The sequence below is a fragment of the Equus quagga genome, chromosome 12 (assembly GCF_021613505.1).
Source record: "Equus quagga isolate Etosha38 chromosome 12, UCLA_HA_Equagga_1.0, whole genome shotgun sequence".
Lineage (NCBI taxonomy): Eukaryota > Metazoa > Chordata > Mammalia > Perissodactyla > Equidae > Equus > Equus quagga.
This window is the reverse complement of record NC_060278.1, coordinates 97,821,376-97,835,486: the sequence shown is the minus strand read 5'-3', so window position 1 is coordinate 97,835,486 and position 14,111 is coordinate 97,821,376. Positions and strand designations below refer to the sequence as shown.

The 14,111-nt window shown below is 43.2% G+C and overlaps 1 protein-coding gene across 1 annotated transcript in view; it reads right to left on the bottom strand.

Annotated features, from left to right (window-relative positions):
* The window catches only part of EYA2 (EYA transcriptional coactivator and phosphatase 2), a 251,791-nt gene that overhangs the window by 82,675 nt on the left and 155,005 nt on the right, over window positions 1-14,111 (bottom strand). Inside the window, exon 8 of the mRNA XM_046678181.1 lies at window positions 5,253-5,395. Within this exon, the coding sequence (XP_046534137.1) occupies window positions 5,253-5,395 (143 nt within the window). The remainder of the gene's footprint in view (window positions 1-5,252; window positions 5,396-14,111) is intronic.

The window sequence follows — 14,111 nt, the reverse complement described above, 5'->3', positions numbered from 1 at the left end:
TATGGGTGCCCACCCTTTCTCCTGCCTCCTCCTCTCTCTAATACCCATCAGCCTGAGCTTACTTTTCATCGTCAGTGTGGATGCACTGGTGTGTGAATTTGGTTTTATAACTATACTGAAGTCTTCTGTGTTCTGTCCATATGTAGATTTTAAAAGTTGGTAACCAGTAAACAGCATTTCTATCTTGAGATTACCGTTCGCTGCAGAGCCAAGTAATGAGCTAGGATTTCACTTCCTTCTCTAGGTGTCCAATGTCTTAACCCCGGAGTCACTTTAAGGAGATTGTTCCTATCATCAAGGTCATGTGCATTCTCCTTTCTTGCACTCTATCCCGAATAAATCATGCCATATTTGTTACATAGGAATCATGCCTGTCTGGTATCACTTTTTTCTGTTTTCTGGAGTTTATGAATCACTTTAATTATTTTCTTGTTTGCAATAATGTGCCTTCATGATGATCTCAAATTCAGCCACATCCACCATATTAAAGATGCTCATCCTCGGTGACAGCATGCTCCAGTGTGGACTGGATCATTTTTAGGCTTTCCTACATAGCTAATATGATGAGACTTCCCTTTACTGCATTTCTGGGTCAAATCCACTGTTTCCTGGATCCCGAGTCTCTCTCTTTCTTGGTTTTCTTCCTTGTTTTGCTTGAGTACATCCTTAAGTTGCTCCTTCTGAAAGGATGGATGGAAAGTAATCTTCCCAAATGCTTGAAAATCTGATGTTGTCTTTATTTTGCTTTATGGTTCCACTGGGTGCAGAATTCCAATTGGAAAATAATGTCCTCTAGATCTTGGAAAGAATTCCTCCACTATCTTATAGTGTCCAGCAGGATTGATGCAAAGTCTGATGTTTCACTGATCACTCCTTCATAGCTCTTACTTTTTTCCTCCCTTGGAGTTTTTAGGATCTTTTCTTCATACTTTGTATCCTCAAGTCCCATGAGGACACATCTAGGGGTAGTCTTTTTTCATTCATCCTGTCAGCACTCAAGCATTTCCAATCCTATTCCTTTAAATAATCTATTCCCATCTTTTCCACTGTTCTCTCTTTCTCCAATTCCCTGTAGTCAAATTAGACTTTTCAGATTGATATTGCTTATCCTTTAAAAAATATATTTTCTATAATTTTTGTCTTTTTGATCCACGTTCTGGAAGATTTCTTAAACTTTCTCTTTCAACCCTTCTATTAAACTTTTGATTCTTGCTATCATTTTAAAATTTCCAAAAGCTCTTACTTGGCATCTGAGTGTTCCCCTCCCAAGAGGATCCACTTCTTATTTTATGGATACAAATCTTCTTAAATCTTTGTAAGAAAACCAGTCAGAATTTTTCTAAGTTCTTTTCTGTTTCTTAAATTACCTCCCGTCATTTATTTAGTTAGCTTGGCCTTTATTTTTCATGCTGTTGGTTTTCCCCATTTTTCTGGAGATCATTATTTTTAAGAACAAAGGGACTGACTGATCATTTACGTAGCTGGGGTTGGCGGGGGCAGGTGTACCTACTCAGTCCGCCATCTTGAATGGGCCACATCTGACAACTCTCTGGAAGCCAGTGGCTCTATCTACACATTGGCATTTGCCATGCCTTTAAAAGGAGAGAAAGGTGGGATCTAGAAGGAAAAAAGGTCAATCAGGGCAGAGGTTTTCAAAGCAATTAGCAGACCTGAGTATTATTTTGTGATTTTTTTCGTCTAGTTATATTTACATGTATGCATGCGCTGGGTCACAATATTAAGTATCATTCTCATTATGGGTCATAGTAAAAAAATGTTTGAAAACCATTGTTTTTGGAGAAAGCTTCTGGGGTCTAAATAGACTAAATCCTAATTTATCTGAACTGAGCGGTTCAGTCAAACAGAAATTTTGGTAAGAGAATTTTTAAAAATCAGGGAATATTTTCAAATTTAATGCAGATCCCATTGATTTATCTATTACATCCTCTCTGAAGAAGGTCTGTCCCTCTCCCCGCTACCCCACCACTCTACCCCCTGCCCTAGATGCCTCGCGGGTGAATTCCTGGTGGCCGTTCTGCAGGTGACCCCTGGCCTGCTGAGGTTTGGGCCAGGGTGAGGCCCTAACCCCAGCTGGGTCAGAGGCCTTTCCTTGGGAACTTAAAAAATTGGGGCCTAGAAAGAAATTCATTGTCTTTGGGTGGCTGTTGGTGGCCACATGATCTGAAGGACAGGGAAGGCCAGTCTGCAGAAAGAGAGGAACAGGGGTGAAAGATGCAAAGATAACCCAACACTTGCTGGACCTGGTTTCAGATGGAAGAAGAGTGAGGGGCCTGGAGGAGAGCCGTGCCCAGTAACCAGTGCAAGGGGGAACTGCAAAGACACTATTGTTTGGGCATTCTAGCACCTTCCCCGTGGCACGTGGGGAGAGCAGGCATAAACGCATTTCCTTGCCCCGTCTACCTTCTAATTCCAGTATCTTGCTGACACTCCACGGTCCCTCTGCCCTTGGATTCGCTGAGAATCCCTGTATCCTAAAAATAAACTCTGCTTTTTTGCTTAAGCCAGCTCGAGAGCATTTCTGGCACCTGCAGTCGAGGGATTTTAACTAATACACACTCAGAATTTTCCTCCTTTCCACTTCTCTACATAATTTCTCTCTTGTGGGCTCGGCCATTAGCAAAACTGCCAAGACTTAAGAGGTGCGACCCGTGCACGCTGACGTTATGCACAGAAGTGACACGGCTCACACCTTTGCAACTGCGCTTGCCCAGTGGTCCTTACCCTGCAATCGAGAAGCAGATGTTTCCAGAATAATATCACCCCATAATCCCCGACGTCCATGCTACCTCCACCTTCTCAGTCTAATGGAAAAATGTCTCTCCACCTCCACCCCTACCAAGAACAGAAGCCACATTAGGGGACCCAATAGTTTTTTCTTTCTTTTTTTGTAATATTAAAGTAGGTGTTGCTCTTTGTGATTTCCATCGCTCTGCAATGTCAAGCTGGTAGGAAATCCTCAGAATATGGGAGGGCAGAGAGCAAGGAAAACATGAAGTCAATCAATTTTCTTCTGGCCTTTTGCAAAGGCCTAGTCCCACGGAAGGGATTGGGCAAAATCCCCTTGGTTTTGGGAGGTGGGGAGCCGTGAGAATTAGAGGAAAAGCAAGAACAGAGTCCCCTGGACTGAGAATAGTCCCGTCCACTCGCTTTGTGGCAGGTCCCCAGGATGGTCAAGCTCTCAGAGGAGGTGGCTGCTGTATCCTCAGGAGGCTGACCAAGGTAGGGGACAAGTGTGATGCTCAAAATATTTAACACCTTCTAGGACGACTGGAGCAGACGCCAGCCATAAACGTCTGCTACAGCCCTGCTAGTGAACACTGGCTAACTAGTACAGCCCTACTAGTGAACACTGGTGAAATATCAAATGCCCTGGTGGGAGGCATTTGTTGTGTGTGCCCCCAGCATCCACCGCCTTCTGAAAAGAGCACCCTCGTTTTCTTGCCCCTTGTATGCTGTTTTGGTGGGACCGTCCATCAGGAGCAAGTACATGACCCAAGCCCGGCCAACGGGCTGCTGTCTCCGTGGGATCCGACATCGAGTGCAGCGGCGCTAGAATGGCAAATGGTTCACTCTCCAGCATGTGCTGGTGCCCTGCAGGTGCCCGAGATTCCTCGGCAAGGCCTTGGTTACTGTTCTTTCTAACCCTGCTTGTCTCTCTTCCTCTCCACGTGGTTCCCTCCCAGTAAATTCCTTTTTGCTTAAGTCACTGGAACTGGTTTCTGTTGCCTGCAACCAAAGGACTGTAGCTAATACTCCAAAGCTCTTGTCCGCAATAAGGTTTTCTACGCCTGAGGTGTGGTATGGAGACCCCAGAGAACAGCTGGACTTGCACTGACCTCTGCAGGTACTGACCGAGAGGAAGGCAGCAGTGACCAAGCCACACTGGACATCGCAGCCTCTTATTCTGTTTTCTGAGACACTTATGCCCTGAGATTCTCATGCAATTCCGGGAGGGGGGAAAGGCCCCAAGAATGAGATGGAATTTCCTACCACCTTGGTGGGATGGGGCCTCAGAGTTAAATTACATTGATTTTAAGGAAATGATGAAAATGGTATTTCTTAGCATATCTGAGTTTGTGGGCTGAGCTTTGCAGCTAACCTGTCCAGGATTATGAACAGGGATGCGAGGATGAGGTATTTGAGTTTCTCGGCACTGGCACAGGCTTTGCCAACACTACCCAGGTACCCACTGCACACTCAAGCCAACGAGTCACTGACTGCCTTCTGCCAAGAAGTATGAGCTGCTGCACACGCCCGTTTTTCTCCCTTGATAGATGACAGTTGCTTACATCTGTCTTTTGGGCATCTATCTTGCCTCTGTCCCCACCAGTGCCCTCCCCGCTCTCTCATGCGTACTGTTCTCTTCTGTTACTTTGTTTTGGGAGGACGTCAGTACCTGACCACTAATCCTACACTTGCTTTATTCTAATAAGGATTGGAGCATCCCTGAGACCAGCTGTTCTCAGCCTGGGCTGCACTCTGGAATCACCCCGGTGCTTAAAAATACCGATGCCTGGGTCCCCCCCTCAGGGAATCCGATTTAACTGATCTGGGGTGCAGCTGAGAACGAAGGTTTCTGAAAGCTCCCCAGGAGATTCTGAGGCGCAGCCCAGAGTGAGAACCACCCAAGAAACTCAGACTCGCAGAAATGACGCAAACCCGTCTGAGCCAGCCTCCCGTCTCCAGGTAGATAGTATTGGCGCCGTCCTGGAACCACTGGGGGAGCGTTTAGAACTCCATCCCTCAATGTTTATTTCAATAGTCTGGTATGGGGCCTGGGCATCTGCATTTGAAAAAGCATCCCAGGTGATTCTATACCATGAAGCCAGGGTTAAGAACCACTCTAGCTCAGCTGGGAAGGTCCTTTGCCCACTCCTGTCTTTACGCAAATTCTCAGGTCCTGCCCCAAATCTACTAAACTGGAAATTCTGGGGGTGGGACCCAGCAGTCTGGGTTCTCACAGCCTCTGGGTGATTCTGCTGCTCCAGTCTGAGAACCACGGCTCTTTACTGTCTCTAGGTCCCTTTTCCCAGCCTGGTCAGTCAACGGTGCTTCCGTAGGGCCAATATAATTCTCCCCTCCTTTTCCATCACGTGCTCTTTTCTCTGTTACTTTGAACACAAAGGGCCATTCTCCCCCATGTACCTGGCCAGGACTGTGCCCCACCTTCCTGTTCTGGCTGCAGGTGGAGAGGACATTTACCAAGTCACACAGAGGCCGTGTGGAGTTACCTCGATCTCATTGTCCCCTGCTGGGGAGGGGTCGCTGCTCCGCTTAGACCGGCCTCGGAGCTTCCCATCGGAGGCCCGGAGCGGCCGGTCCGTGTCTCCCTCTTTCGCCGGCGTGGAAGGTCCGTTGTGTGTGCTATATTCACCTGGGGTGGGGAAGGGAAGGGTGGACGTGTGAGAAGCTTTGTTGAGTGTCTCGTCCCGGGAAATATCCCACCAGAGCCGTCTAACCCCAGAGTGGGAGGCCTCGAGGGCAGCAGCGAAGGCAAAGACCACAGGGAATCAAAATCACTCTGACAGGGCCTTAAATGGCCCACCCACAATCTTTCATTCACCCCACAAAGACTGACTGAGCAGGCACAGCTCCAGGCCCTGGTTCTCATGGCACCCAAATTCTAGAGAGAGGAGAGACATCACACAGGTAAAGAGATAACATGCCGGCTGGGGAGACACGTTAGAGAGAATTAATAAACCGGATGGGGAATAAGGAGGGCTGCGGGGTTCCTCACGCATATGGGGCTGGTCAGGGAGGGGAGAAGGGGACACCTGAGCAGGGAGCTTAGAGCAGGGAGGGCGGGGCCCCTGGGGGAGCTATAATTACAGTGAACAGGGTTTTGTGTTACAACTGTCTATATAGCCCGAACCCTGAGAATCCCTAGACCAACGAGAGGAAGGAAATAACATTTGTACGGAGCTGGGCAGTGAACTCTTCAAGAGACCGCTCCCTTGGAGTAAACGGGGGAGTCGGAGGAGAATTCTCTAAGCTCCTGTCCCTCTGTGGCCTCCTCTACTCCCTATTAAGAGCACGTTCTTTAAGCTTTGTCAATCTGAGAATTAAATGAGATTACATATGCGAAAGCATCCAGCACAGGGCTGGCCATTAGGAGATGTCAATAAATGACTTGAATCGAGTTCTGGCGCGACTAGATCCATACACAGGATCAGTGAGAAGGTGCAGGCAGAGGGTGGGCACCTGCTGCTTCTCATCCAGGTGGTAGTTCTGGACTCGGGGCGCTGAGAGGCTGCCACATTCACGCCCTCGGGCAACTCTAATGACCTTGAACAAGTGAGCAGCACCCTCCCGGGATCTAGAGCCTCCAGCCAGCATCCAGGTCATGTTGTTTTTTAGGCACTGAAGCTTTAAATACACGGCTTTTTATTTGACTTTATTATCTTTATTTAACGAATGAGGGAAGTGAGGCTTAGCGGATGACCAAAGCCTGTGGTTACCCTGAAAATCAAAGCCAGAGCCAGAGCGAAAATTTGGGCCTGTCCTTGTCACCAGAGTGACAGAATTGTAAACCAGGGTGGAGCCTCAGAGGACATCCCGTCCCGCTTCTCATCTTACAGCTGCTTGTTTTCGCTTCCAAATGGACCCTGTGGACTCCATCTCTCCTTCCACCATCGCCAGTTCTTGGATCATCGAGGGGAAATGCTTTTGTCTAAAAATACTTGGCAATGGACTGACTTTTTTTCCTAACCTGGAAGGACTATTTCCCTCTAAAACCCAAGGGACTGAACTTTGTTTATTTAATATTTATAAAACTTCTCAGTAGACGAAGGACATAATCAGAGAAGACGTGACTCTGAGTTGTCAGGACCGCTGGGCCGTCCGCAACTCCCCCGCCTTCTCAGGAAACAGCAGCAGAGACCCCAAACATCCATCCAGCAAAGACTTTGTTCTGGAGGATGAGGAACAGGCTGGAACTAAACTCACAGATGCTTAGGAGTCATAAATAAGGGTTATCCTGATTCAGCCGGCAATTCTAAGGCTACAGGAAGCTTAGAAAACATTTGTTGACCCCGTTAAAATCCAGACAAATATTATTAGAAAAGGGAGAAACACCAGCCACCTAAGAAACATCTAAATAAGGTGTATGGGAAGCCAATTTACTAGGGGTGCCAAAAAAAAATAAAAAACAGTCCTGTTCCCAACCTTACACGTTCTTGAGAACGAAGAGGCAAAGTTGAAGGTCACAGTCAGAGGTACACAGGCTAGAAAAATTTATGTAGACCTTTCTTGGAGTAATTTCACTCTTTTTCTTTCTCCCCTTTTATGTTTCTACTTACATATTTTAACAGCTTTATTGAGGTCTAATTTACACAGTCAACTATTATGTATTTAGAGCACACAATCTGACAAGTTTTGACATGTGTCTACGTCTATGAAACCATCACTGAAACAATACGTCTTTGAAAACCATAGTGATGGCTTCATCACCATGAAACCATCATCAGATGATGAACAAATCCAGCGCCTCCAAGATTCCTTGTAATCCCTTGGGGGTCTCTTCCCCCTGCTCCCCTCCCCAGGCAACCACGGATCTCCTTTCTTTCACTACAGACTAGTTTGCATTTTCTGGCATTTTGGAATCACTTGGTGTATGTATATTTCTGCCTGGCTTCTTTCAGCCAGCAGAAGTGTTTTGAGATTCGTTCAATGTTGTTATATATACCAACAGTTCATTCCTTTGTGTGGCTGAGTATATTCGATTGAATGGATATACCATGGTGCGTTCATCTGTTCACCTGTGGATGGACATTTGGGTTGATTCTAGTTTTTGGTTGGAATAAAGCTGCTATGAACATTCACACTTTGCATGGATGTAAGCTTTCTCTTTATGAGCGTGACCACTAGGTCATAGGGTTGGTCTATGTTTGACTTTTTAAGAAATTGCTAAATTGTTTTCCAAGGTGGTGGTACCATTTCACATGCCCAGCAGCAGGGTAAGAGAGTTCTAGCTGCTCCCCATCCTTGCCAACCTTTGGTATGGTCAGTCTCTGTGACTATAGCCATTCTACGGGTCAGGTGTAGCATCTCATTGTGGATTTAATTTGCATTTCCCTAATGACTATTGATCAGCATCTTAATCATGGGTTTTTTTGTCATGCGTCTATCTTTGGTAAAGTGTCTGTTAAAATATTTTGCCCATTTCTTTATTAGGCTATTTGTTTTCTTATTACTGGGTTTTGAGAGTTCCTTACATATTCTGGATGGTCACTTTTATGTGTCAACTTGACTGGGTTAAGAGATGCCCAGATAGTTGGTAAAACCTTATTTCTGGGTGTGTCTCTGAGGGCATCTCTGGAGGAGACTAGCATTTGAATCAGTAGACCGAGTAGAGAAGATCGTCCTCACCAATGTAGGTGGGCATTGTCCAATCCACTGAGGGCCCAAAGAGAACAAAAAGGCAGAGGAAGGGCGAATTCTGCCTCTTCTTGAGCTGGGACGTCCATCTTCTCCTGCCCTCAGACATCAGAGCTCCTGGTTCTCGGGCCTTCTGACTTGGACTGAATTATACCACCGGCCTTCCTAATTCTCCAGCTTGCAGAAGGCAGATCGTGGGACCTCTTGGCCTTCATGACCACACCAGCCAATTCTTATAATAAATCTCCTCTTATCTAAACGTATATGTATACTACTGGTTCTGTTTCTCTTGAGAACTCTGACTCACACAACTTACCTTAACAGATATCTGCTTTGTAGTTACTTTCTCCCAGGCTGTGGCTTGTGTTTTCACTCTCCTAACCGTGTCTTTTGAAGAACAAAAGTTTTAAGTATTAGGGGACAGCCCAGTGGCACAGTGGTTAAGTTTGCACGTTCTGCTTTGGTGGCCGGGGTTTTGCCGGTTCAGATCCCAGGTGCGGACATGGCACCGCCTGTCAAGCCATGCTGTGGCAGGGGTCCCACATATAAAGTAGAGGAAGATGGGCATGGATGTTAGCTCAGGGCCAGTCTTCCTCAGCAAAAAAAGGAGGATTGGCAGCAGAAGTTAGCTGAGGGCTAACCTTCCTCAAAAAAAAAAAAAAAAGTTAAATTTTCATAAAATCCAACTTATATCATTTTTTCCTTTTTGGATCATGTTTTTGGGGTTATATATGGGAATTCTTTGCCTAACTCAAAGTGACAAAGATTTCCTCCTGTTTTCTTATAGAAGTTTTATAGTTTTATATTTAGGTCTACGATCTATTTTGTCTTATTTTTTGTATATCAGGTGATATATGGATCAAAGTAGTCTTCTGAATCCAGTTGTTCCAGCATCTTTTGTTGAGAAGACTATCCTTTCTCTGTTGAATTGCCTTTGAACCTGTGTCAAAAGTCAATTGTTTGCTTACATGTGGGTTTATTTCTGAACTCTCTGTTCTGGTCCATTGATCCGCTATCTTTATGCCAATATCATCCTCTCTTGATTACTGTGGCTCTGTAATAAGTCTTCTAATCAGGTATTGTCAGCCTCCCACTTTGTTCTTCCGTATCAGAGACGTTGAGGTTATTCCAGGTCCTTTGTTCCACAGGAAGTTCAGAATCAGCTTGCCAATTTCTGCAAAAAGGCCTGGGATGTTGACACAGATTGTGTTCAGTCTGCAGATCAATTTGTGGAGAATTGACATCTTAATGATATTACATCTTCCGACCATGAACGAGGCATATTTCCCACGTATTAAAGTCTCTTCTTGAACTTCTCTCAGTAGCGTTCGATAGTTTTAAGTATACAAGTCTTACAGATCTTGTCAGATTTATCCCCAAGTATTTCATGTTTTTTGATGCTATTGTAAATGGCATTTAAAAATATTCTATTTCCTACTATTTGTTGTTAGCACATAGAAATATAATTGATTTTTATATAGTCACCTACTACCCTGCAACATTGCTAAACTTATTTTTTCCAGTAGCTTTTTTTGTAGATTCTATCTGATTTTCTACAGAGGTAGTCATGTCATTTCACTTCTTTTTACTTCGTGAGATTTTGCTTCTTCTTTTCCAATATGGATGACTTTAATTTGTTTTTCTTGCCTTATTGCACTGGCTAGGACCTCTAGTAAAATGTGGAACAGAACTGGTAAGAGTAGACATCCTTGTCATGTTTCTGATCTTGGGGTGTAGCTGTGGGTCTTTGGCAGCTGTCCTCTTTCAGTCAGTTTGGGCTGCTATAACAAAAATACCACAGACTGCATGGCTTAAACAACAGAGAGATATTTCTCACAGTCCTGGAGGCTGGGAAGTCCAAGATGAAGGAGCTGGCCAATGGGGTTCCTGGTTTGCAGATGGCCACCATCTTGCTGTATTCCCACGTGGTGGAGAGAGTGATGTATCTCTCTTGTGTCTCGTCTTATAAGCACACTAATCCCATTCATGAGGGCTCCACCCTCATGGGCTAGTTACCTCCCAAAGACTTCACCTCCAAATACCATCACATTGGAGATTAAGGCTTCCATACACCAATTTGGGGGAAATACGAACATTCGGTCTATGGCATGCCTTTCTCTGATAAAGGAAGTTCCCTTCTACTCCTAATTGCAATTTTTATTAGGAATAGATGATAGATTTTGTCAAATGCTTCTTCTGTGTCTATTGAGATGATCTCTATTTTTTTCTTTCCAGTTGGTTAATACGGCAATTTATATTGATTTTCAAACTTTAAACCAACTTTGCATCCTCGGGATAAATCACATTAAGTCATTTTCTTTCTTTAATATATTGTTGGACTTCATTTGCTAACATTTTGTTTAGAAATTTTGTATCTATGTTTACGAGGGATATTGGCCTGTAGTTTTCTTTTCTTATACTGTCTTTGTCTGGTTTGGCATCAGGGTGATGCTGGCCTCAGAATGAGTTGGGAAATATTCCTTCCTCTACAGTTTTCTTAAAGAATTCATGTAGAACTGAATTTCTTACTTACATGTTTGGCAGAATTAATCAGTGAAGCCATGAGGGCCTGACAATTTCTTTGTGGGAAGATTTTTAACAAAAGAATCAATTTATTTATAAAATATAGGCCTGTTTAGGTTATCTATTTCTTCTTGAGTGAGCTTTGGAAGTTTTTGTCTTACAGAGAATTTGTCCATTCCATCTAAATTATCAAATTCATTGGCATGATGTTGTTCATAAAATTGCATTATTATCCTTTTAATATTTGTAGGATCTGTAGTGATGTCATCTCATTAAAAAAATTTTTTTTTATTTGATAAAACCTCTTTCATTTTATTGGTAATTTATGTCTTCTCTTTTGTTTCCATATCAGTCTGTATAGAGTTCTATTAATTTTACTGATCTTCTCAAAGAACCAGCTTTTGGTTTCATTGATTTTGTCTACTGTTTTTCTGTTTCAGATTTCATTGATTTCCATTCTGATATTTATTATTTCCCTTCTTCTGATTCTCTGGGTGTACTTTGCTCTTTTTTTTCCAGTTTCTTTTCTCATATAGACATTTAGTGCTATAAATTTCCCTTTAAGTTTTGCTTTAGTGACATTCCATAAATTTTGATATGCTGTGTTGTGTTTTTATTTTCACTAAGTTCAAAATAATTTTTATTTCCCTTTGATTTCTGCTTTGACCTTTGGTGTATTGGTCATGGTTCTCCAGAGAAACAGAACTAATAGGATCTACACAAATATATATAAAAGGATTTATTATAGGAATTGGCTCACACAGTTATAGAGGCCAAGAAGTCCCATAATCTGCCATTTGCAAGTTGGAGAACCAGGAAAACTGGTGGTATAATTCAGTCCGAGTCTGAAAGCCTGAGAACCAGGAGGGCGGAGGGGATGAGGTTCAGGCCCTGCTGGTGTAGGTCCTGCAGACTGAAGGCCCGAGAGCCAGGAGCTCCAGTGTCTGAAGTCAGGAAAAGACGGATGTCCCAGTTCAAGAAGAGAGAGGGTTCACTCTTCCTCTGCCCTTCTGTTTGATATGAGCCCTCGATGGACTGGATGATGCTGCCCACATGGGTGAGCACAGACCTTCTTTACTCAGTCTGCTGATTCAAATGCTAGTCTCTTATGGAGACACCCTCACAGACACATCCAGAAATAACATTTTACCAGCTATCTGGGCATCCTTTAGCCTGGTCAAGCTGACACGTAAAAATAACCATTACACATGGGTCAATTAGAAGTGTGTTATTTAGCTTCTGAATATTTGGGAATTTTCCAGAAATATTTCTGTTCTTTATTTCTAATTTAATTCCATTGTTTTTGGAGAACATACTTTGCATGCCTTGAATCCTTTTAAATGTAATGAGACTTGATTTATGAACCAGAATATGTCTATTTTGGTAAACATCTCATGTGCACTTGAAAAAAATGTGCATTTTGCTGTGTTGCGTGGAGTGGCCTATGGATAGTTGGTTACATCTAGTCTTTTCTTTTCACTCTAGTTCCCTTGCCAGAGAAAATGACTGTTAACAGTTGCTTTTGCATCCTTCCAGAAATTTCCTATGCAAATATGAGTATTAAACTAGTATTTTTAAAAAACCCAGGATCTTATTATAGCCGTAGTTTTGCACCTTGCTTTTTTTCACCTAACATAATAGTTCCAAGAGAGATCAGTATTAATGTAAATATATCTACTTTACTCTTTTTAACAGACGTATAGTGTGTCACTGATGGATGCACCATAATTTATTTAACCTGACTCCCGTTAATAGCTATTCAGGTTGTTTCCAGTCTTTTGCTATGACGATACTACCACAAATATTCTTTTTACTTACATCTTTGTACCTATGTGGGAGTTTCTCTTTACGATAAATTCCTAGAAGTGCAATAATTGGGTTAAAGAGGACATGCGTTTTTAATTGTGCTAGATGTCGCCAAATTGCAGAAAAGAGCCTGCCAAGCTTCTTCTGGAGAGATTCAAAACAATTTCTCCTTCTATTGACTGAAGCAGACGATCTAAGAAGTTAAAAAATTCCTACAACTTCTTTTTAGATAATTTGTATCATACTCAAAAATTTAAAAAGAAAAAAGTCCTGAAACAAGCACTACTGATTTGTCTTTTTCTTGAGTAACGTCAGATGTTCAGCTTTTGCTCTCTTCATCAGCAAATTGCCCTGCAATCATCTGCAAATTGTTGGGGCTTCAGATAACTGAATGCATGTCGCCGCGGACGGTCCTGCGGCTGGGCTGGGGGCTGGGCCTGGAGAGGAGCATCAGGACACCGTATCCGGGCAACACAAAGAGTCAACATGATCTGTCAGTAACACGGAAACCTCTTGAGCCTCTGGAGTTTGGAACCAACCACTCAAGGAGATCCTGGCTAATTTCAAAAGTGGTTTTTATGGGAAATTTTAAGACAGTGCATGAGTGTGTGTGTGTGTGCATGTGTGTGTGTGCACACATATTCTTACATGCTCTTCCTTTGTAATGGACACTGGGGAAAAGAGGCAAGAGACCTTGGTTATAGTTGACAATTATTTATGTCATTAGATTTTATGTGAGCTTGTTAGACACACAGTAAAACCCATCTCAACCACTTATTGCTGAACCCTAGACCAAGGGATAAAAGAAGAACAGGAGGAAACAATAAAGAAAAATTTCAAAGAGGCACAATGAACCTTTATATTCTCTCCTGATGGGGAACAAAGATGACTTGCGCACATAACCCAAATTCTTGGGAAGTAAGTCTCTGGAATCTGGTTCACCATTGAATTATAGATAGTGGCATCTACTTGAAGATTTCCTGCTTGTATTTCCTCTCTGCCCTAATTTCTCATTAGTTTTTTGTTTCTCTTTTGCAAAGCATTCTGAGAGGCCACTTTCTGAAAAGAGGGACGGTCGAAGACAATTCAGGATTATGACAAAGGAAAGTTTGTTAAATTTCACACCCTTCAAAGAAAGCGCTTTGGAAGCTGTTAGATAGATACTATGCACTCATTAAATACTCTGTGATGAGATCACAGTGACCAGAATCAATGCTCAAGCCCTAAATTTCCCCAAAAGTTGACTTAAAAATGCTTGGTCACATTGTCTCAATCGATCACCAAACCAAGGATAACCAGCCCACCCCCAGTGGTGGAAAACATAAGGGCTGAAAGCAACAACTGCATAGAGAACCCCAGGAACGAATGAGGTGGGTCTTCACTAT